The 23,232-nt window shown below is 38.3% G+C and overlaps 2 protein-coding genes across 4 annotated transcripts in view; both read left to right on the forward strand.

Annotated features, from left to right (window-relative positions):
* Positions 1–12,111, forward strand: part of MAP3K1 (mitogen-activated protein kinase kinase kinase 1) — a 54,606-nt gene extending 42,495 nt beyond the window's left edge. For both annotated transcript variants that reach the window (XM_071731980.1, XM_071731979.1), the window contains exons 11-20: positions 172–293; positions 1,026–1,117; positions 1,342–1,531; positions 1,862–3,134; positions 4,021–4,173; positions 5,485–5,647; positions 6,874–7,005; positions 7,996–8,138; positions 8,617–8,748; positions 9,436–12,111. In XM_071731980.1, coding sequence (XP_071588081.1) covers positions 172–293; positions 1,026–1,117; positions 1,342–1,531; positions 1,862–3,134; positions 4,021–4,173; positions 5,485–5,647; positions 6,874–7,005; positions 7,996–8,138; positions 8,617–8,748; positions 9,436–9,585 — 2,550 coding nt within the window. In that variant the 3' untranslated portion in view covers positions 9,586–12,111. The remainder of the gene's footprint in view (positions 1–171; positions 294–1,025; positions 1,118–1,341; positions 1,532–1,861; positions 3,135–4,020; positions 4,174–5,484; positions 5,648–6,873; positions 7,006–7,995; positions 8,139–8,616; positions 8,749–9,435) is intronic.
* Positions 12,112–14,925: 2,814 nt separating this feature from the next.
* On the forward strand, positions 14,926–22,857 carry SETD9 (SET domain containing 9). Of its 2 annotated transcripts, XR_011723451.1 has the most exons (7): positions 14,926–15,068; positions 16,097–16,461; positions 18,090–18,213; positions 19,372–19,487; positions 20,643–20,748; positions 21,282–21,449; positions 22,475–22,857. XR_011723451.1 is itself a non-coding variant. In XM_071731948.1 (6 exons), exons 1-6 carry the CDS (start codon positions 14,983–14,985, stop codon positions 22,560–22,562), a joined length of 885 nt encoding a protein of 294 aa, XP_071588049.1. In that variant the 5' UTR covers positions 14,926–14,982; the 3' UTR covers positions 22,563–22,857. The 2 variants fall into 2 exon arrangements, 1 of the variants encoding a protein (XP_071588049.1); XM_071731948.1 differs by lacking the exon at positions 21,282–21,449.
* Positions 22,858–23,232: the final 375 nt, after the last annotated feature.

Below are 23,232 nucleotides of genomic sequence, written 5' to 3' on the forward strand. Positions count from 1 at the left end.
AGAATGCATGGTATTCTATGTAGAGAACATGCAGAAAGCTATTTGTCCTTTGAACACTTCATTGATACTTCGAGTTCAGTTTATGCAAAACCATTTACAAGTCCCAAAAAAATTTTCTTAAATTGTGTAACTAATTTGATTTGTATGTATTGCTTTTTTCCTTTCTCTTAGAAAACTTTAAGAGCCATGCTGGTGTATACTCCCTGTCATACTTCAGCAGAGAGAACTAAACTACAGCGACTTCTCAAACCAGTTGTAGAGACAATTTTAGTTAAATGTGCGGATGCCAACAGGTAGGATGTCTCATGAAGTTCAAATTAATTTTGGATTTTTACTGACATGGCTTCAAACCTTTTTTTCTGTTTATGTGGACCTAGGATACCATTTCTAGATAGCAGTAATGAAATGTGTGGATCCTAAGTATAAATGTCATTTTTGTTATGGTATGATTGCTACTAAAAAACTTTTGGCATGAAAGATGTAGATTTTAAAGACACCTGACTATTTTTCCAACATCTGAAAATCATAACTAAAGCTTTGCTTTCATAAGGCCTTTTTTCTCCCTTAAAAGTAGAGGGAGAAGTTGGGTGCAGTTTTTGACCTTGCCATCCATCTTAGTTGGTACCTTCAGTCTGGTTTTCATGACTCACCTTCAAGTAGTCAGCACGTACTGATCATGTATACATTCTACTTCAACAACAGCTGTTGTACATCTGTGCCATAAAATATTAAAATAAGACTTTTATTTCACATTATAATGTTAGGAGCTGGCTATTCTGAGTTAATGCCCTTGGCATTTCTGGCTTGGATAGGCTTTTTATTCCCATCTCAGCCTGCCCACTTTGTTCTGCCACACCATTTCTTGGCCTGCACTGTAAACTAGGTAGAGAAGTCTACCGGCTTGATTTTCTCCATGCACAGTTAGTTAGTTATGCTAATTAATATTGAAATATAATGATTAGAATGTTGTTTCTTGAAAGCACTTGCTAAAAGAGTTGGGGGTTTTTTGTTTTAATTTGTTACAGTCGAACGAGTCAACTTTCAGTCTCAACACTATTGGAAATGTGTAAAGGCCAAGCAGGCGAGCTGGCAGTTGGGAGAGAAATACTTAAATCTGGTAATAGCTCTTCATTTATAATTCAATTATAATTGCAAGCAAATATACTGTAGTGTTTTCAATTGTAATATGCAATATCAGTGTATCAAAGAGACCAGTGTTTCAGCAGTTTGGGAGGGGGTAATTTGGGCACACAAGGTGTATTTGCCTTTTAGTTCTGACTATTTAGATCAGAATTTAGATTGTGAACATACCTAATCTTTGTTTTATCAACTTCCTTGTAGGGTCCATTGGTATTGGAGGTGTTGATTATGTCTTAAATTGTATTCTTGGAACCCAAACTGAATCTAGCAACTGGCAAGCACTACTGGGGCGACTTTGTCTAATAGACAGACTTTTGTTGGAGTTTCCTGGTGAATTTTATCCCCACATTGTCTGTGGAGATGTTTTGCAGGCCGATACTGTAGTTGACAGGTATTTGCTTGCATTACATAACTTACTTTTTGTAGCTTAATGTTTGTAATTTCTTCAAAAGAAAAGAATGGTTTTAATTCCTTTAAACAATTTATATGTTACATATTTAATATTTAAATATTTATATGTTACATTTATATGTAGTGTGCTTACTTTGCAGAGTAAATTGTTATCTCTTTGTAAAAATTCTGACCTGTGCATCCATTTTGATTCACCAGTGCGCCAGCAAGTTTTCCTTCTACTTTAGTAGTGACAGCTAAATATATTGTCTTGAAATGGATTTCTTGTCACTAACTATCAGCATATAAAATAGCTCTCTTCTTTTTCTAGGTATAAGAAACTTCTGTCCCTCTTAACATTCGCCTTGCAGTCAATTGACAATTCCCACTCAATGGTTGGTAAACTATCACGGAGAGTATTTTTGAGTGCAGCGAGAATGGTGGCAAGAGTGCCCCATGTTTTTGTAAAGTTGTTAGAAATGTTGAGTATGACAAGCTCAACTCATTATGCAAGGATGCGTCGACGTCTCATGGCAATAGCAGATGAAATGGAAATTGCGGAAGCCATTCAGCTAGGCATGGAAGAAATGCACTCTGGGGAATGTCAACATGAAGACTTTCTGCAGCTACCTGTACCAGATAACTCTCCAGAAGCTACAGAAAGTAATACTCCTAACAACACTGTCCAGTTATCAGGAAAATGCGGGAAAGGTTTAGGTGATAAAAGGCTGAGCGCCAGTCCAGAGGACATTTCTGAGACGCTGGCTGGCCTTGCTATGGGACTTCCTGTTTCATCAGTAACCACTGAGCAACCAAAGCCAGCCATTCAAACAAAAGGAAAGCCCCACAGTCAGTGTTTGAACTCCCCTTCTCCATCCAGGCATTCCCAGTCACTATTTCCAATGCTTCTGTCTCCTTCAAACCCATCTGTACCAGCTGGCACTGTAACAGATGTCTCCAAACTCGGACCTCAGGGATATGTTCCCTGCAAAATCCCTTCACCTTCTCCTCAAGCACGACGGAAGCTTTCTCTCCAGTTTCAGAGAAACTGTTCTGAAAATAAAGAACCAGAGAAGCTTTCTCCAGTTTTCACACAAGCGAGGCCGTTGCCATTGAGTCACATACACAGGCCAAAGCCATCACGACCTAACACAAGTGATATGAACAAGCAGGGAGAAACCTTAAAAAACAGTATGACACTTGACTTGAATGATATTTCACAGTGTGATGGCAATAGTAGTAGCAGTGCTGTTATACCAAGTGAAGAGACAGTGTTCACACCAGTAGATGAAAAATGTCGATTGGATGTTAATGCAGAGCTCAATTCGAGTATTGAGGACCTGCTTGAGGCCTCCATGCCAGTGGGTGATGGCACAGTTACATTCAAGTCTGAAGTTGCAGTTCTTTCTCCTGAGAGGGCAGAAAATGATGATACTTACAAAGATGATGTAAATCATAATCAAAAATGCAAGGAAAAGATGGAAGCTGAAGAGGAGGAAGCATTGGCTATTGCTATGGCGATGTCAGCATCTCAAGATGCCCTGCCAATAATTCCCCAACTACAGATTGAAAATGGTGAAGATATCATAATCATTCAGCAGGATGTAAGTATATGTAGGGGAAAAATCTCAGTTGAGGTTCACTGAATCTGTAAAGCAGTACTTTATACTTCTGAAGTTAAAACACAAATGTACTCAATACCCTTTCCTAGGAGCTGGAATAATCTGCCAGATGAAGGTGCTAACAGAATCCTTCAGTAGGTATTAGCAAGTTGGAGACGGTATTTGGAAGATAGACATCATGTCACCTGCCAGCCTCTAAAATAACATTAAAGAAAGCATAGGAGTGGGGAAACTAGGAAATGAGAAAATGTTTTAAGCAGGAGTAGAACTCAATATTAAGTCTTAAAGGGTGATTTGCTTTGAAGGTAATCATACAAAACCATACTTGTTTCTGAAAGAAGAGGCAGACTTGGAAGAAGTCATGTTGTCGGCACATCTTGAGAGATAAAATGTGAGTTACTTAACAAGTCAGAAAAAAGATACTTGTTTGCAAATAGACAAAAGCACAAAAATTAAGAATAGAGAAAGAAGTGTATTGTTTGTGATCATTTGCATGAGGTAGCAACATGAAACAAAGTGGGATGAATAAAGTAAGTAGAAAACAATGTGATTTTGCATGTGCTTACTATAGGTGCTAACTAAAACTTCAACTAGAGGTGAGATCAGGAACAAAAAAAAAAAGTTGCTTCTATTCATGTCCTTAAGTCTTGCTTTTCACTTCAGGTAGTAACATAGAGGAGACTCTCTGTTCTTGCATACTGTAGGACTATGTGGATAATGGAACACACTGGTCTGCAACGTGTGTGATGTCCACTACTGTTAGGCAGAGTAGAGGCATATAAGTTTGGGTATTTCATAACCTTTCAGAATGCCTGCACTTTAGATGTATGCAAGTGAACATGGAATTGATTTGGAATTGAATTTACAGACACCAGAAACCCTGCCTGGACATACCAAAGCTAAACACCATTACAGAGAAGATGCAGAGTGGCTTAAAGGTCAGCAAATCGGTCTTGGAGCTTTCTCTTCCTGCTACCAAGCTCAGGATGTAGGAACAGGGACATTGATGGCTGTAAAACAGGTAAATACTATGAATACTTCACTTTCTTGACCATATCGTTTTGCTCTTTAGTGTTGGTAATATTAAACGTAAAAGCTCTCTGCTCACACAGGCTTCTTGTGTTCCTTGCTTCCTGTGCCCCCTGTCATGTGTTATCATGTAATACATAGTAAGTCTCTATGTGCATAGTAGTGGCATAACATTTTCAAGCTTCTTTTTAAAATGGAAAAAAAAATTAGGTATTTTTATATGACCATTTTCTTTCGCAATTCTGCACGTGCATTTTTACTTTTCGGTAAGTTCATAAATCCATGACAGAGTTAGGAATGGAGCCTTGATTCCTAATAAATGCTCTATTTGCAAGATCTGTACTAAGTAATTTCCCCTTACTTGTCAAGATTTTTTTCCTGAAACAGTGTAAGTGGAGTTAAGTGTAGTATAATGCTTGCTTCCTCTGATCCAAAAGCCAAATTTCAAGCAAGTATGTTAATATTTAAATTAATAGATACAGAGGTGTGACTAAGAGGCTGAAATACACATGCCTCACTTAGGAGTTTTGAAGGTTCTAGATGCAAATACACCTTTCACACTTTTGAGGTGCCTTAGGTCTGAATCAGTGATACCAACATAGGAAGAACCTCAGTCCTAACATTTTTGTAATTCTAAAATGAACTTGCTCTGATGGAACTGAGCAATTTGAAGACTTTTAACCAGGAAAAAGAGTGTCATGAGCTATTCCTTCTTTGAAATTCTGTTCCTTGTGGAAGAGTAGCACTGTCCATGTAGTTGTTCAGACACATCCTGGAGAGATGATGGATTAGTGGCCCAAGGGAAATTCTCTTCAGCATATCATTTCTTCAGATTTAGCATGGATCAGAGCTCAGGGGATGGCTTGAGTTCCATGACCGGACTTCTGATCTGCTTCCCACTCCCATCCTCATTGATTTGCAGTGGCGAGATTTAGTTATGAAATAGCCAGTATGATTAAACTGGTAAAAATCTTACAAACAGCAACACTGTTAGAATCCCATTTCAGGTCCTAACTTCCTTTCTTCCTTTTCTTCAACATCGGGAAACTTCTTTTTCCTAGTTTAAGCAGAGGAGAGTGAAGAGGAAAGTTTACTTACTCCATATTAGGAGAGATTTGTATTGGTATTCCCTCAGATCACAACAGTTTGTTATGACTGGCTCACATGGAGATAAATTCTCAGCTGAAGAGCCTTGAGATAAAAGGATACTTGCTATTTCCAGATCTTGTTACTGTACTGAAAGGGGGGATGTTACAAGACTGGTAATATGTAAGGCAAGACTGAATGCTGTATTTCAAAACAGGTGACTTACATCAGGAACACATCATCTGAGCAAGAAGAGGTAGTTGAGGCACTGAGAGAAGAAATAAGGATGATGAGTCATCTAAACCATCCTAACATTATTCGAATGTTGGGTGCTACATGTGAGAAGAGCAACTATAACCTCTTTATTGAATGGATGGCAGGTAAACAACTACTATATCAAAGGATATTAAAATATCTGCTGAGCCTTGAGCTATGTACTTTCATGCTGTATTTTGCACCATGTCAGTTTGCAAATTTGTATTTTTGTTGCTATTGGTAACCAGTATAGATCTCTGCTTAGAGAACTGTTTCAGTGGTTATAGTACTATTCTGACTGGCACATCTTTTTATTGATTTGGAATTTTCTATACCTAATCTGTCATGCAGTTAAAGCAATTGGAAATCCTGAACAAAAATTTTACTAATTTTCCCTCCATTTCTGAATATAAACAAGATTAGAAGAACTAGAAGCTTTAAGAGAAAGACACTTCAGTTGGAAATACATCAAACTGTATCACTTTCAGTGTATGTGTGTAATGTTATTATTTCAAATAATCTTGCCAGAAAGTTTAGAATACCTGTCACTTGTCTTGATCCCAGTATTTCAGTAATTGTGTGAGGTGGTGTGCAAAAGCATTTAAGAACTTAAAGTAAATTTTTAATAGGCAGTAGGAGGGATGCTTCTGGAAAAATACATTCAAATCATAAATGTGTGAAGTGGTAATTTAGTAAAAAATAGTGAAATATTATCATCATTGTATAGAGTGGGGACAAGAAAGTCTGTCCTTTTTGTAAGCAGGAACCCTACTAATTTTATGAATGGGCTTATATGTTCTTGGCATCCAGGTACCAGAACGAGATTTGATGGCTTATACATTCTTATTTCTTAGAAAGCATTGCACCTTAATTTACATTCTTTGGCAGAAATCAATTAATAATATTAGGGCTAACAAGCAAAGCCTGAGTGTGTGCAGCAATAAGTAATAGTGCAGATATTATTTTCCCAAAACTAAGGGTGTTTTAACTTTTTTAACTATAATTTTTATGAAATAATATTTAGATAAGGAAACGCCATGAATTTTCTTTACTTCATTCAAGCGCAGCTTATATTAGAAAACTTTGGAAAGGCACAATGGGAATGCAAAACCTTGATCTATGTGCCAGTTTTGGAAAATACTTTTGGAAGGTACTTAAGCCTTTAATGCGTACAGTCTCTGGTAGACAGTAATTAAGTAATGAAGTATGCAACCAAGTAACCAAGGAGAAATCTAGTTATAAATTATAGATACCAAGTTCCAGTTTTAGGAGGCAGTGCTGAATTGTACTAGTACAAAACATAAGTGCTTAATTAAATGTTTTGGGTCTGTTTTGTTTTTTTTTCTTCTAGGGGGTTCAGTTGCTCATTTGTTAAGTAAATACGGAGCTTTCAAAGAATCAGTTATTATTAATTACACAGAACAGCTGTTACGTGGCCTTTCTTACCTTCATGAGAATCAGATAATCCACAGAGATGTTAAAGGTGAGAATTACTTAAGAGTGTCTTTTAAAAGGGAATAATCAGAAAGCAGCATTGATTGTGCCTTGAGACCTATTCTTTCTCTTGTATACCATCTCAAGAATCGTATTGTTGTTGAGTTTGATCATTCTTAAGAATCTTTTAATTACAGAAATGAATGAGAATGTTCGTAGAATGCCTGGGAATATTTGCTACTAGTGCTGGTAGTTTAGAAAAAATAGTTTTCTCTGTTTATTCAAGTAAAATGTGAAGTTGCTGTATAGCTTTAAAAGATTGCTAGTTAAATTAATGTAAATGTTTACACTGAAATGATAGTAAAGTCTGTGAACAAGCCAAGACAAAGGGGTCAGGTTTCTAATGTGTAGGAATATTGTAGTGAGTTTTTTTTCTTTAATCTGAATTGAACATATATACAGGTATATGGTGTTGGAGCAAAATGTGGACTACATTAGGAAATACCAGTCTTACTAAATGTTTTGCTTCAGTGTCACTACTGTTGCCCATTAACTGGAGAGACCCAGATAAGTAGCACCATAGTGGTGACAAATATTTGTCTCATATTTCTTCTTAAAATAGGAAAGCTTTCAATTCCTCTGCAGTTCTCTTCAAGACAAGTCCAAGTTGCTCAAGGACGAAATAAGTTTACATCTCACAAGGAGTTGCAGGCAGTGAAAACCTCTAGGGTTTTGGTCACCATTTTCTTCCATTATTCCATAGCTAGGCAATGTTCCAGAGTCCTGTGTTTGCCCTACTTTGAAAGTTTGATTGCTTTTTGTAAATCTCCTGGACAGCCTCAAGCTGTGTGCAGTATTATTCAGGCATAACAGAGAAGTGACATTATTAGACTTTGTCCTTGATTTTTTCCGTTTTCCTGTTCCCCACCCCCAAAAACATCAACCTATATATAGTTTTTAAATGGAGGGAAGAAGAATGTTCATCCTTTTGCCTTTAATAGAAAGCCAACTAGCAGTATTTTTATTATGCTGTTGACAGGTGCCAATTTGCTAATTGACAGCACAGGTCATAGATTAAGAATTGCTGATTTTGGAGCTGCAGCCAGGTTGGCATCAAAAGGAACTGGTGCTGGGGAGTTTCAGGGACAGTTGTTGGGAACTATTGCATTTATGGCACCAGAGGTAAGAAACCAGTTTTGGAAGTTACTTCAAAAAGTTTGTTTGAACTCTTTAAGATAATTCACACAGCTAAATAACAGAAAACTAATGTAAATGCTTCATGTATATTTTAAAAGTACTTCTTCTAAAGTACTTTCTTCTAAAGACTTATTCTAGCATGGTAATAATGACATTGCTTTCTCTCCTTTACAGTTGTTGTTTTAAGTAGTTTGTTGCAAGATACATATATCATAATATTGTTATTAAGACCAAATGACCATTTGGTCAAAAGCTAATAGTTGCAAGGTACTTTGCTTTGGCACACTTGATCGGGTGTTTAATTTTCTTGCTCTCCACAACTGTGTGAGTCTTATGGCATTTACATCACTGATCATTCATTTAATCTGAAGAGTTAATTAGGATGTACTTGGCTGATGATAATTTTTTTTTTCATCTGAATTACTTTGAAGCAGATAATTTTATCTTTGGTCTGTCTGCTCAGGTTCTGAGAGGTCAGCAATATGGCAGGAGCTGTGATGTCTGGAGCGTTGGCTGTGTTGTCATAGAAATGGCTTGTGCTAAACCCCCCTGGAATGCAGAGAAACACTCCAATCATCTTGCTCTGATATTTAAGGTAAGATATTTTGTTGCTACAAATATTCTACAAAAAGCGTTGACTAAATTCTTATTCAGCAAATAACTGATTCATTCACAGCAATGTGAATTTTAGAAGTGTATAGAAGTATAGGGCTTGTTGCAATAGCTCTTTCTTGTATTGGAGTTGTTAGTACAGAATCAATACTCAAGCCAATAGAATCATACTTGCTTCTTGGAAAGGGGAAAAAAAGGCTACCAACACAATAATATGCAGGAAAATCTCTAGTCTAAGACAGACATGCATAATGTAGAGGCTGAAAAAAATATGTAATAGAGTTTATCTTGACTCTAGCATAAGAGCGATATTTGAACTCCCTCCAACAGTCCTGTAAAATGAGAGAAGTTTTACTGCCATAAAACATTTGTGTTTTCATAGTGGGGAATGTCCTTTGGTAAAAGACTGATGTTTCACATTCAGATTTTGCTGAAAGCTATTTCCATTATTCCATACTATGTATCAAAATTGCCCCTCCCTTTTCTGGATGATCTGTTGTAAACAAACTACTACTGTTTACTCTTAAGTAGTTTGTTTAGAAAATATTCTAAGTGAAAAAAGGGATAAATATATGTCATCAGCTGAAAATTATTAGCTTGTGGAAGATCTTGAGGTAGCAGAGGGGGCTTAAGAATCACTGACTTCTAAAGTTATTTTCTCTTTGTTCAGATTGCTAGTGCAACTACTGCTCCACCAATCCCTACACATCTTTCTCCTGGTTTGAAAGATGTGACTCTTCGGTGTTTAGAACTTCAGCCTCAGGACAGACCCCCATCAAGGGAGCTACTTAAGCATCCAGTCTTCCGTACTACATGGTAGTTACTTATGTATAAGGCTCTTATATGAAGAAGATGCTACAGAATATACACTAACTGTCTTGCAGTTCAGTTAACCACAGCAACTTGTATAATTCTTCTGGCTTTCATGATAGCTACAACAAGGATGTAAGGCCAGTTGAGGACTTTCCCTGTGTGATTGACAAATCAAGATATTTAATTAAGCTCAATAAGCAAAATTTCACAACTTGCGCAGCGATTTGTAAACTGTGCCTTTTCAGACGTCTGGCTCCACATGAGCACAAAAGCATTTTCCCCTAAATCTGCATGATTATTTAGAGGATAAGTGATTCTTATTATATTTGGAGCACTTTTTCAGCCGTATTATCAGCTGAGGGGCTCAGGATCTATTTTAATATAGCAATCACTCTTCCATTTCACATCATGTAGATGTAATCAGAGTTCTGCAGTTAGTCAGTTTTCAGCACTGGTTGAAGTGCTGAAAGTTCTGTATCTGTTCCTTTATGATTACACAAGGTTCTCTGTGTAACTAATCCAAACTTTGGATACTTACATTGATGGATACTTTAAAAAAAAACTTTTACTTCTTTAAAGTAAGAGCAGGCAGTTGCGGTTCACTGTGCATTTACTGCTGGCCATGTAATTTCTTTTGAAATTAAAGTTTGTTTTCATTGTATTTGTAACTTTCAGGGAAATGGGGATCTTTTAAAATAGTTTTTTAGAAAAAGGTGCAAGCTGTGTCATGGAACACCCAGCTGACACAGCTTCTAAAAACAGATTTACTGGAAATCTGGAATAAAATAAAATGCTACCTTTGACAAGGTAGTGTTGAAGGCTCTGATAGTATAGATTATTTTAAAAACAAAACAAGATTGTTCTGCATAAAACAGCTTAGTCTGAATCATGCTAAATGTTGTTGAGCCTTCTTTTCATATAGCTGTTTCCTCTGGTAAGTCAGGTAGAGAAGTTTCTTGTCAAAGGCCCAAACTCAGCTCCTGTCAAAGTTTAGGAGAGACTTTGTCCTGTATTTCAGAGGGAGCAGGTGCCAACTTTGAGCAAATCTCATTCTTTGTGTAACAAAAGTGAGGTTACATTCTCTACTGATAAGTTTTACCTGCTGTTTTCCTTCTGCAGTACATCATCTATTTACTGTAGCCATTAGTAATAATTTAATTTGCAAATGTTAAAAGTAATGAAAGAAAGGTATTTATTTTAACAAGGAAAAAAGTTGGTCTTGAAAAGCAAGACAAACTAAAATGTGAAGTAAAGCTTCACCTGTAGTGCAAAACTTAACGCTTTTAGCAGGTGTGGTTTTTTTTAAACAAGTTTTTAAAATTATTTTAAAGGCAGGTTTTTAGATTCTGATGCATGTAATTCTGAAGGAAAATGGCAGCTTTTCTTTTGCTTTTTTTAAGATATGGGGATCTTTTTTAATCAAATATTGATTGTGTTTAATGCATTTGGAAAAAATACTGTTCATGTTTTAACTCTTCAGAAGCCAATCAGGTTGTTGGACTGAAATAGAATTGGTTATTTTCAAAGACTCAGGACAAACTGAATAAGCTATAGTACATTCAAAATGTACAATACAAATTGGAAGTAAAACATCTTCGATAAGTTTACAGGAATGATAGTGCCTATATGAATTAAAAGAAAAAGCAGTGTCATTAGTTGTGAATATACTTCTTTTGGAAATTTTACATTCCTTTGTTTTGGAAGATTGGCAGACTTTGAAGAGTTAAAATGATAATACTGAAATGTGAAGTTTGGTAGCTCTTAACTGTTTTGTACTTGACTTTTTTTTTTTTTTTTGACCACTTTATAGAGTTTCTCATTCTAAGTCTTTCTTATGTGCAAGCTTTAAAGGATGCACTCTTGCCAATTCATGTACTGGAAGATTGGTTGTGAGATTGTAATACTGTTTCTGGCAGAAATGTAAACTGTATAAACTGATGAACCTCAGCTAATCAGTATTACTTTGTAGATCACCATGCCTACCACATTTCAAACTCAAACCGCCTCTAGGTGTCCAAATGCATTTGAGTTTGTTTGCGTTTCCCTCAGCTTGCTGGTAATTGTGGTGTTTTTAAAATGCAGATGTGATGTAATATTCTTATTTTCTTTGGATCAAAGCTGGACTGAAAATTGTATTGTGTAATTATTTTTTGTGTTCTTAATGTTATTTGGTACTTAAGTTGTAAATAACGTCTACTGCTGTTTATTCCAATTTCTACTACCTCAGGTGTCCTATAGAGTTTCTTCTACCAAAGTTCACTTTCACAATGAAATTATATTTGCTATGTGACTGATTCCTAAGACTTCCAGGGCTTAAGGGCTAACTTCTATTAGCACCTTACTGTGCAAGCAAATTTTACAGAAATCTCTGGGTTAATAAATTTGGCTTCTTCATTGTATCCTTTATTATTTTAAATATATCAAGATATTTTAATTAAAAGTTTTTACCCCATCAAACCAATTTTATATAGTATAATTTGTACCTATTTTGGTGGTTTTTGTCTTTATAGTAAATAAAAGTTTTTGAAAAAAATGCTGTCCTTTGCTTATTGTAATGTAAACATAATAGATTACTGGTGTGAAAAAAAATATTCCTTGCACTGTTCACATAGAATTTTATAAAATCTAATTTGATATATCAAGACTTATTTTGTAGTACTAAATGACACAAAATCATCTTATTAGCCAATACTGATTTATATCATAGATGGATCAGAAAAAGATAATATAAAGGGCAGCAACAGACAGTATTTTTTCTGATCAATAATAAAGGTAGGAACTTCTTACGGCAATACTGTGTCTTATGAACCTTCACCCTTAGATGAAACATTGTGCAAATTTCACAATACTGCTATTAATTACCGAATCAGGTGAGCAGATTTGGTTAGATCAGCTCTGGAGATACTCATGTACATTGGAAGTTAATCTGCGATTTTATTTTTTTCAGATAAAGTATTCTGTTGCTTGTGATTTAAGATGCAAACATACACTTTTCTTCATGTGCTCAATCTGAATACATATTCCAAAGCTGGGGCTTGTTTCAGTTGCTTGTCTTTTTCCTGTTTTTTAATATTTTTAAAATCAGGATTTTTTTATGGTTATGTTTAAGTGTTCCATAGCCTTTTGTGACTACTATATTCTAAATTTTGAAGGGTCATTCTCTGTGTAGTTTCCTTTACTTCCGTGACTTTCTGAAAACAGATGAACATACCAAGTTACAAGCAAAAACTTGCAGCAGTGATCTTCAGGTAAATTATATGGGGTATAAAATCAGAAAAATGTACTAAATGTCAAGAAGGAAAATATATGACAAGGATTAAATAAAAGGTAACTTGAGTGTAATCTGTATTCCGTCATTTGACTTACTCTAGAACTCTCCTTTTTAGGGCCAAGGTATGGCAGATATCACCTGTACCCAGCAGTTGGCAGTAAATACCAGACCAAATGTGTTAATCAACAAAGGGCACATTCAGTTCTTCTACAAGCAATAAAAGCTATGTATAGTAAAAGCTATGCCCATGTTGATTTCTCTGGTAGGAATAACATATTCTGTGTTTTCTGTGGTGTTGAGTCTTTGCAAGTCCTCACTGAAAGGTATCAGTTGCTTCCAGAACATGTGGGAGTGTCCCTGAAGATCACATAATTTGGTTTTCATCATCTGAGTGGGCAACTTTTATGCGTGGCTGTTCTGGCTTCCCACGACACCGAATTTCCCTCATGGCTGAATCATCCTTGCTAAGCTGCATCAGGAATGTGTCAGTCCTGCTTTGCAAACACTGGATGCAGCTTACAACGTAGTTTCTCAGTACGTCACACAGCTGCTGAAATCCAGAACTTCCAAGTTGGTAATTTGAGCCCCAGCAGATGGCAGGGAAGCATTTTGAGACTGCCACTGTGATTGTTCCTTTCACTTCCCTCCATTATTACATCTTGCAATGCGAGTTCCTGTTTGGGGAAAAGATGTGCAGGGCCAACAGTGGTTGAATTAAAATGAATATGGAGTAAATCAACTGGCAATTTATAAATATTTATAGGGTTTTGAGAGGGGAAGTTAGTTCTGCTTGTTTCATTGCTCTGGTGGGCCTGCTGCCCAGACTGCCAAACTCGTCGAGTTCCATGTCAGACATAGGAGGGTTTGACAGGGGTTGGAGGTTTGTTTTCTCTGATCACTCCAAACCCAATTCTTACACAATAGCTTCATGCAATATTTTATGAACTAGTCTTCTTAGAAAATAAGATATGTGCTGTCCTCTCTCGTTTTCCCAATAACTTTTCACAGGGGCAGATTTTAATTAGTGCTGCATATAACAAACAGCATCTAAATCAGAAGTTTTGTGAAAGTGGGTACCTCAGCAAAGAAAAGAGAACAACAGCCAAGAGACAATATTACTCTTGAGACCTCAACTTTTTGAATCCCAGTTGCTGATCAGTTGTTTTCTCCACAATACTTGTTTGTTTTACAGATAACATTAGAATGCGCTACCAAATGAGTTTATGCCCCCACCCCACATCCACTCAGGTGGTAAATGTTCATGATTTCTAATATATCCCTTCTGTCTGGCTTCATTACACCAATAAGTAGGCTGCAGCTTTAAGCTGCAGTTGCTTATGGTGCTGCAAAGCACAACACCCATCTCCTTGTCACTGGGGACAAATACTAGACAAAAAGTGTGACTTGGTCTCAGAGGTCTTCTCCAACCTTAATGATTCAGCAACAGAAATGCCACCAGGTTTAGCTCTGCGCTGTTGATCCAACACCACTTACAACGTGGATCATCTAGGAGCCTAACCAGACTAACCATTACACCACCCCTGGAGGCAGGTCCAGGGCAGATGTGGAAAGGCGATCTCACGGTCCAGGAACTGCTCCTGAGGGCAGGACCATCAAGGGGTGAGGTTCAGCTGCTGTCAAATTCTGGGTTTTGGGGTTGTTTAATAAACATGGAAGGGCACTGTTAATATACATCATCATGCAACACTATTGAGTTGCAGAGAGGGGGGTGTGCAACTACATGCAGCAGCATGGGATGTGAGTTTTCTTTTACCAGCGTCTGCAGCTGTTCCTTATTTTGCCTTCACAACCATGCCTTGGTACTACCTGCGCTTAACCAGCTTTGCACCTGGTGCGATATGTGGAAAAACAGGGCATCTGCTACCTCAAGACGTGCATTATTTATGCTCCTAAGCGACGCCCGAACTCTCTATCCGGCAGTTACGGGACCGTTACCTCACCCCCAGCGCCGCCGATAGCCCCGTGACAGCTCACCGTGCGCCAGCCAATGGCAGCTCCGTACTCAAAAAAGGTCTCTCTTCCGAAGTGAGGATTGGCTGAGCCGGCTGCGCGGGCGCGTTTGGCGGAGAGAGGAGGCGGTGGTAATGGTGGGCGGTTAGCGCGGGGGCCGCCATGTTGCGAAGCCTGAGGAGGCGTTGGGACGCCTACAAGTACCGATTCGTGCCTTGGTTGGCCCTTAATCTCCGCCGCAAGCGTAGGTGAGGCGAAGACTCAGGCCCTGGGCGCCAGCGGCGAGGTTGCTGCGGGGAATGATCCGCCCCGCCGCCCTTTCTGCCCTCCGGCGGGGTGAGGCGGCGGCTGGCGGTGCAGGAAACCTGCTGGGTTTTCCGGCCTGGAGCTGCTGATGCTGAAGCTGGGGGAGAGCTTCGCTCCCCTCAGGGGGCGAGGAGCTGCCGTGACCGCGACTGTTCATCCCTCTGCTCGGGAGTGACCAGGGGCGCGGCCGAAGCCACCCGCGATCTGTCCGTGGGAGGGCCTTGCCTCAGTGGATCTGCCGTTTGTGTCCCTTCGCTGCCATGAAACTGATGCTTGGATAGGCTGAAGCGCTATTTAGCGTTCAAAGTAGATAGGTTGTTTGTGGTTTTTTCGGCAAGACATGTTTGCTCTTCTCAAGCTAAAAGTCGTGACTGAATTTAAATGACTACGGCAGTGTTAAAAGTAGCATAAAGTAAAATCTTCCTAGTCAGTATAATGCTCGTCTTCGGCTGGTTTCAAGTTTAATGAACTACTGAAGTGGTTTTAACCCGGCAGGCAGCTAAGGACCACGCAGTCGCTCCTTCAGTTTCTCCCCGCCTCCTCCGGGGCCGGGGGGAGAGAGTAGAAAAGATAAAGAAAATGAAGGGTTGAGAGAAAAACAATATAGTGCTTGAAATAAAAGAAAATAATAGAATATAGAAGCAAGTGATGCACAGGAAATAAAATGCTGTTCTAGCTACTAAGAATAAAATAAGGTCTATCCTAAACAAAACCGTGACAGCTGTATATATTTTTATAAACTAATATTTGATCTTTTGCATGTTTTTCACTAAGAGCTCAGTGGGTTTAACCTACTTGTCCTCCTGTAAATGAACCAGGTGATGGTTTTATAACATCACAGGCTTGAAAAAATATCTTTAGAGTTCAGATTTGTTTGAAACAATGGTGCATATATGTTGCTGCTGTAAAATGGCACATCTGTATTTTATTTAGGAAAAAAATAACCTTAAAATACTTTTTTTCTTTACAGGACCCTCCGTTATGTTCCTGAGGGCTCCCAAGACAAAATTATCTCTGACAAAGATGTCTTTGAAACACTACTGAAAATATTTAAAGCTCTGTTCATAAATGACTACAGCAGACATGCACATATTTTGGCCTTACTTCCAGCAATCAAGTGTAAATATTTAGAATTACAAACTGTTGAGAAGAAGCAAGCAAAATTTATTTCACATAACCATCAGAATCAACATGTGTTTAGTCCAGAAGAAGTTCTCTTTAATACATTGGGGTTCACTGTTACCCGAGACAGAAGTTCCCTGTTATCTGCTGGAACTGGAGTCTTTATTTCCAAAGGTTTTGTACCAAAAGGGACGCTTGTATCTATGTATCCTGGTAATGAAGCCTTCCTTTTTCTGAGTAACTTACAGAATGCTAAGGTTTGACACTAATTTTTACTTTATGGGTTTTATTTCTGTCATTCCTTAATACCACAAGTTAAAGTGGATGAGAATGTTTCTGTATGAACTGACTAAAGTTATTTTGGGGAAAAAAACCAAACAAACTCTATTTGGGGGGTAATTTGTATGATCAAAGCTTTCAGTACTGAAGGTCCTGATTTTTCAGTTTCTAGAAAAATTGTTCCACAGTCTTTAAATGCAAATGGATGGGAACAAATTCAAGTAGATGATGAACAGTTGGAGTTTCTCCTCTAGATAAGGATCTGGAAAAGAGGCTTTGGGATCTCCACACAGATTAGCAGACAAGACTATGAACTTTTCCAGAGCACGAAAAAAAATAAATTGGAGAATGAAAATAAAACCCTTGCTTAGCAGAACTCTTCCATAAAGTGTGTCTGGAAAATCAGCACTTCTCTGTTCCTCAATTCTTGGAACTTTATTTGTCCACCTTTCTTGAAAACGTTTGTAATACTTCCAGTATGGCCAAGCTAGAACAGCTCCGCTGAAATGCTTTGGATTTTTTCTGTATCATCTCTCAATAGAACTGTTTCCTGCCTGCAGTCTCTAGCTTCTTCCAGCACTGCAGGACTGGGACCAGGCCAAGCACTGGGCACCAGAGCATATTTTGCCATGCCAGAGCAGACATGTCTGGCCATGACCAGTGGCTGGTTCACTCTCTCACTGTCAGGGTACAATCAGAGAATGAGCCTGCAACCTTGCAGCTTGCTTCACATTCCAGACACATGCTAAGTGTGAGTGTAGGCTCAATGAGAGTCTCCTTAGCTAGTAAAACAAAATGATGAGCCACTGAAATAATTCCTTTTTCAGGGGTATAAAGGAAACTGCCGGGCTACCAGCTGCGGCAAGGACCCTGGGGAGAGAACAGATCAGTTCTCTCCTGCCTGTTGTTTGGCAGTGAGTGCAGCCTGTTGGGGAGCATTTGCGTAGCTCCTGAGATGGCAACAAAAGATTTCTGCAGGGGGTTGCTGAAGAAGTAGTGAGTGTGAAGGATGTGGAACTGAAAAATTGGAAGCTAGTCTGCGACCACTTTTCTGTACTTGGAACCCAGAGCAGGTTAAGTCCTATCCACGGATCTAGGAAATGGTCTGCTGAAAAGATTTGTCTGTTTTGGTTTGGCATTTTGCCTCTCCTGTATCAAACAAAATCCGATCAAGGTGGTGGTGGGAGGGGACACGACATTTCAGGTTCTTTGCAGTCTGTACTTGTGCTTTTCAGATGGTAACAAAACAGGTGGGGATCTTCAGCTGCACTTCACTGAGCAAACATGACTTGACCTTTTCTTCTCTGGAGCAGGCCAATTGACAGTGATGCCTCATCTTCCTGTCAAATAATAGTTTCTTCAGTGGTTTCTGTCTTTGCAGTATCTCAGCTCATGTCCATGTTTCTTCTGTCCCACAAAGATGAATCTGAGAGCTTTTATATTTACAAGTGTTAATGTTATTAACTGTCCTTTAAAGTTTATGTGGAGGGGACTGGATGATACTTTTAAGCACATTCTGACACTTCCTTTCATCTGAAATAATCATGTCTGTCTTGCAACAGGTACAGTATACAGAAAGCATGAGCCTATCTTTTTCCAGTCCCTTGGCAATCCCTTTATTTTTAGATGCATAGATGGCATCCTTATTGATGGGAATGATAAAGGACTATCAAGATCAGTGTACAGGTAAGCAGTCAAAAAGAAACAGGGATTTTTCAACTTAAAGCTGTGCTACTCATCGTCTCAGTCCCTTCTTCTCTTACCCTAAGCTGTATATTTGAATGTCATCCACCTATGTGTGCTTCATAAAGCAAGCAATACAAGGGTGAGAACTGCTGGATGTGACAGTCTGTTACATACTTGTGTCTTCATCTGTAGGACCAATGAGATGTATTTTGATGTGCAGTAACTGTTTCCTATAAAGAAAAGTTTTAATAGGAGCAGGATGTAGCACAATATTTTTTAAATTCTGAGCTGTTACTCAAATCTGCTTAGTAGATGTTGTTAAAAAAAAAATAAATCTTCCAATTGACTTCATACTATGAAAAGGGTGAATTTGGTGACTTTTGCTGGGGTGACCAACACTTAAGAAGGGAGCAGTAGCCATTATTAGTATTGATACCTTACACTGGAAAGGACCCATAAAGATCAAGGTCAACTCTGTGCTCCTCACAGGACTACCTAAAAAAACCGTATGACTAAGAGCATTGTTCAGATGCTCCTTGAACTCTTGACAGGCTTGGTGCAAGTCCTTGAGGGAGCCTGTTTCAATGACCAGCCACCTTCTGTGAAGAACCTTATCCTAATGATCAGTCTGAACTTTCTGACTCCTCTTCCTCTAGCTTTAAAAGGTTTAGCTTACCTTAAAATATGCAGTAATTCATATTTAAGTATGAGGTGAAAATAAGAGGCAAACTGACCTAAAATACCACCTAATTTGAATACTAATACCTACCAGTAGCAGATTTTTATTCTGAGAGTGAGTCTGAAGTTGATACTGTGATGAGCCTTCATGTCTTCAGAGGTGAAAAGATATGTTGACACTTCTGTTACGTTAACATTTGATGTCAATTTCTGGACTTGTAGGTGGTGGTTTTATGTGGGTTCTTCCAGAAGAGTCTGAAAGACACCACATTCAAGTGGGATTAAATGTACTGTCTGAAGTATCATCAAGGTGCTGGTCTGTGTGCACACATCCCCTATCCCAGTGTTGTCCTGTCTCCTGTGTGGGTTGGACAGCTCTAACTTCTACCCAGTAACAGTGGCCATATCTACAAGAGGAAGTATTGGTAACCTGTTGAGTGAGGGAGCAGTGATTGATGTTAATGCTGTCGGGTATTTCAGGTCCTGCAGCAGGAGAGATCAACTTGGCCCGTTTCAAATGAGTGATGAGAGCTGGCTTACAGCTGCCCTGCAAAATCCACTGGCAGTGGGACAGTATGTTAACAATTGCTCACATGGTAAGTTGCCAGGTAACTATTCCGAGCTTGAGTTTTTCTTTATGGATATGAATTACTTAATCAGATACTGATCTCGGGGAACAATAGTACTGTTTAAAACAAGAAGTTATGCCATGAAGAGTTTATGAGGCCTTTTGTAGCAGGTGGGTGTTAGAATCCTTCAGAGCAGCAATGCCTTGAATGTCCTTGTGCTTTTCCCTCACTCTCCCTCCTCGTATGTAGAATGAAAGGCAGACATCCCAAAATGTGAGATGGGAAAGGATATCTGGTAAAGGTCTGCTGGACTGAACCAGTGCAGAGTTGCAGATCAAGTTCCCCACTGTGGTTCCAGCAAACTTCTTGAGAGAAAACCATGCACACTGTGACACAGTAAGAGTCCATCTGTGCTCAGTTTGGACTATAACACATTTTTAGACTCGTTTACATCCATGCACAAAATCTAGGAACCTGTTGCTATGATATAGTGGTTGGACATGGAGACGGGAACTATTAATTCTGTTTCACATGGTATGTGTTGCTCTTAACGTCTAGGGCAATAACTCCTGGGAAGGGTGACATACAGAAAGTCAGTTGCTACCATATGTAGCTTCTGAGTGGCTTTCAGAACCTGGATTACACTAGAGATACCCTGCCTCCAACTAGCATCCAGAAAGGTTGCTGGATTAGTGAACTAGGTATTGATTGGTATGCGGACAAGGTCTGTCCCATAAAAATCCATGTAAAGAAAATTCCTTTCTGCTGGACAAATGGTAATTCTCTCTCTGGCTCTATTTATGCCATATTTTGCCAACAGAAAAATTTTTAAAAGATTTTTTTTTTAACTGTAAAAGCAACTTGTATATTAACAACATCAGCAATGCTGTAGGCTACCCCTGGTGTCATGCAAGTTGTGCCCTTTCATGCACATGCTGATGATCTGGTCATTCTGTTTAATGCAGTAAGCATGAATTAAGGCTCCTAGAGTGGGCTGTGTATCTCTTGCGTAAATAAATTCAAAATTCAGCTTTAGAGAAGTGTAATAGCTGCCAACAGAGGCATGGTTTTAAGACTTGCTGAAACATTTGGTACTTCTGCAGCAGTACATTTGATATTTTTACATGTGTCTAACCCTATCTAAGATTTTCTCAGAATAACAGAGTTTTTTTTTTCTTCTAGAAAAAGCAGCTAATGTGTGTTATCAGGAGTTTGATGTGCCAGGATGTTTTCCAGTAGAATTGAAACAGTATCTTCCAAACATCCTCTACAGCCATGACATAGAAAGGTTAGCAGCAAATCAAAGAATCGATAGATTTGATGATACAAAGCATACTGTTTGTGTAAAAAAGGCAAACGTGGTTTAAGAATAATATTCCATATGAAGATGAATTATACAAAACTGTGTACCTGTATGGAAGAGTTAGCTTTTTAATAGACTAAGTTTAGGTGATTCACAAAACTTACATTTTTTTTTCTTTTCCCCACATCTTTGCAAATGAGATCAGCATAGCTGTGAAGACATGGTTTTACAAGTAGTGGTGACATTATAGTGTGTTTCCATAAATCACGGGTTATATTTTCCTTGTATTGCAGTACTGAGTATTTTCAGTGTGTATTTCAAATTTAGGTAGTAATCCATGGCCCTTCTAAGGTAGATGAGATTTAAATTTCTTCAAAGCAGATGAATTTGCAAGGAGAAATGTAAACTTAGTTTGTATTGACACAAGTGAAATACCATGCAGTATAAAGACATGTTACATTTGGTAAATGGCACAACTGCAACATTCTCACTATGAGCTGAAAATCCACCTCTTTTAGAAATCCAAACATGTGGGATCCTTTCTCAGATTTTTGCTTGGAAATCTGAGAAAATGGACTGATGAGTATGTCCAAGGAAAAAAGGGGAGAGCAAGGACAGACAGTATGACAGGGCATGAGCGTGCTGCACTGGGGTGTAGTCAAAAACAGCTCTGAAGCTGTGAGAAAGTAAGCTGCAATGTTGATTCTGAATTTAACACACTTAAGAAATTGTAAATAATCATCTAGAGGATCTATAAGGATTTTAGAGTGGATCATCTAGACTTGAAATGTGATTCTGGAGCTATATTAAAACTCCACAATTTGGTGGAGAAAGTTATCATACCCATTGGAGAAATGGCTTTTCTGATTAAACTAAGATTTTTTTAGGCTAGGTTTAAAATACACTTGTAATCTGCAGAAAAACAAATGTGAATAAAAGAAGAGGTAAGACTAAACTTCAACAGCTTAGGTAATCTGGTTTCTACATCTTTTTCTGTCTTGTAAAACAGTTTGCAGCACTTTTTATCTTGTTGTTTGATTTATTTCAAAATGGCCTCTTACTAATAAGTTTCTCGGTAGTGGGTTTAGGTTTAGGTTAATGCTCTTCTTTCGTGTACACCAGTATCAGAAGAAAGTGCTCTCCTTCCTAGAACAGATATTTCAGCTTTAAGGGATGGTCATTTACTTAAAGGCAGTTTTGGGGTGTGGGTTCCTAAATCTGTCTGTAAGAAAACTGTTTGCCAGCCACTGATTTCAGCATGGGGTTTATAGAGAATTTGCAGCAGGTCTCTGGTGCAGTTCAGATCTGTCTTTCTGGACACTGTTTGGCTGAGAGTGAATTTAGCCAAGTAGCACCTGTGGGTATGTGTCTCTGGAGGAATGATTCTGCCTTATGAACTTTGCTGTAGCTTCTCTTCCTGTGTGTATGTGTCATTTTTTCTGACTTGACTAAGTCTTCTCCTTTAAGAAGAACTGTATGAGTGGAAACATTATTTGCATACCCACACAGCTGTTATATTTGGTTTCATTATTTTTGCTATCTGTATTCCGGTGCTGTTTTTCCAGCCTCCCTGGCCTGCATTATGTATATCACTCCCAAAAGTAATCTAGACAAAGCCATTGTTTTAGCTCTTTGCGATGAAGAATTAAAACAATTAAAAGGGAAATAAAGTTGATCACTTCCACATGTTTTGCTTTTCCTTTTCTTACAGCCACCTGAGATGTGTCGTGCTTGTCACTCTCAGAGACATCAAACAAGGAGAAGAACTTTTTTCTAATTACTACACTGTCGTCAACTGAATTAACAGATTGCAGACTGAAGAAATCTATGTCATTAAAATACTTACTGTATGTGTACATCAAGCTTCCTGAATAATTTTACATAATGGAAGGCTGTAGCTTTACCATTTAGAAACCTGCAGGCTTGTATTTCCATGAAGATACTTCACACTGGATGCCGAGGTGAAGTTTTTAAAAAACAACCATTTACATAATTAGGTTCTGTCTTGGCTCTCCTGTTTCTATTACTGCTTATTGCTGTTTAGTTGTCCATACAATAGGTCATAAAATAAAACTCTAAGCTCTGGACATGTCATTTAATCTTCTGGTTTGTTGCACTTTTGTCTGTAGCTGTGACTCAGTTTTAACAGTTTGCCATTTCATTTCTTGTGCTTACAATGGATGCAGTTTGCAAATACTATTTTCCTCTTGTGAACTATTCCTCAAATAATCCTCACAGTTCACAGTAATTCCTAGTTCCCATTCTGGTTTTCTTGGAGTTGGTTCCTTTGATATCTGCTTCCTTTTCTAAATTATTTCAGTGGAGCAAGTTGTATGAATCTTTCTGTGAAACACTTAGGAACAGTGCCAATACGTGCTTCAGATGTGCACATACTGCATGCTGTCATCAAGAGGCCAACCTCAGCCACTGTCTTTAATTATGCCTGTCTTGGGGTACCAGAAGAAGTAC

Source organism: Heliangelus exortis, chromosome Z (assembly GCF_036169615.1).
Source record: "Heliangelus exortis chromosome Z, bHelExo1.hap1, whole genome shotgun sequence".
NCBI lineage: Eukaryota > Metazoa > Chordata > Aves > Apodiformes > Trochilidae > Heliangelus > Heliangelus exortis.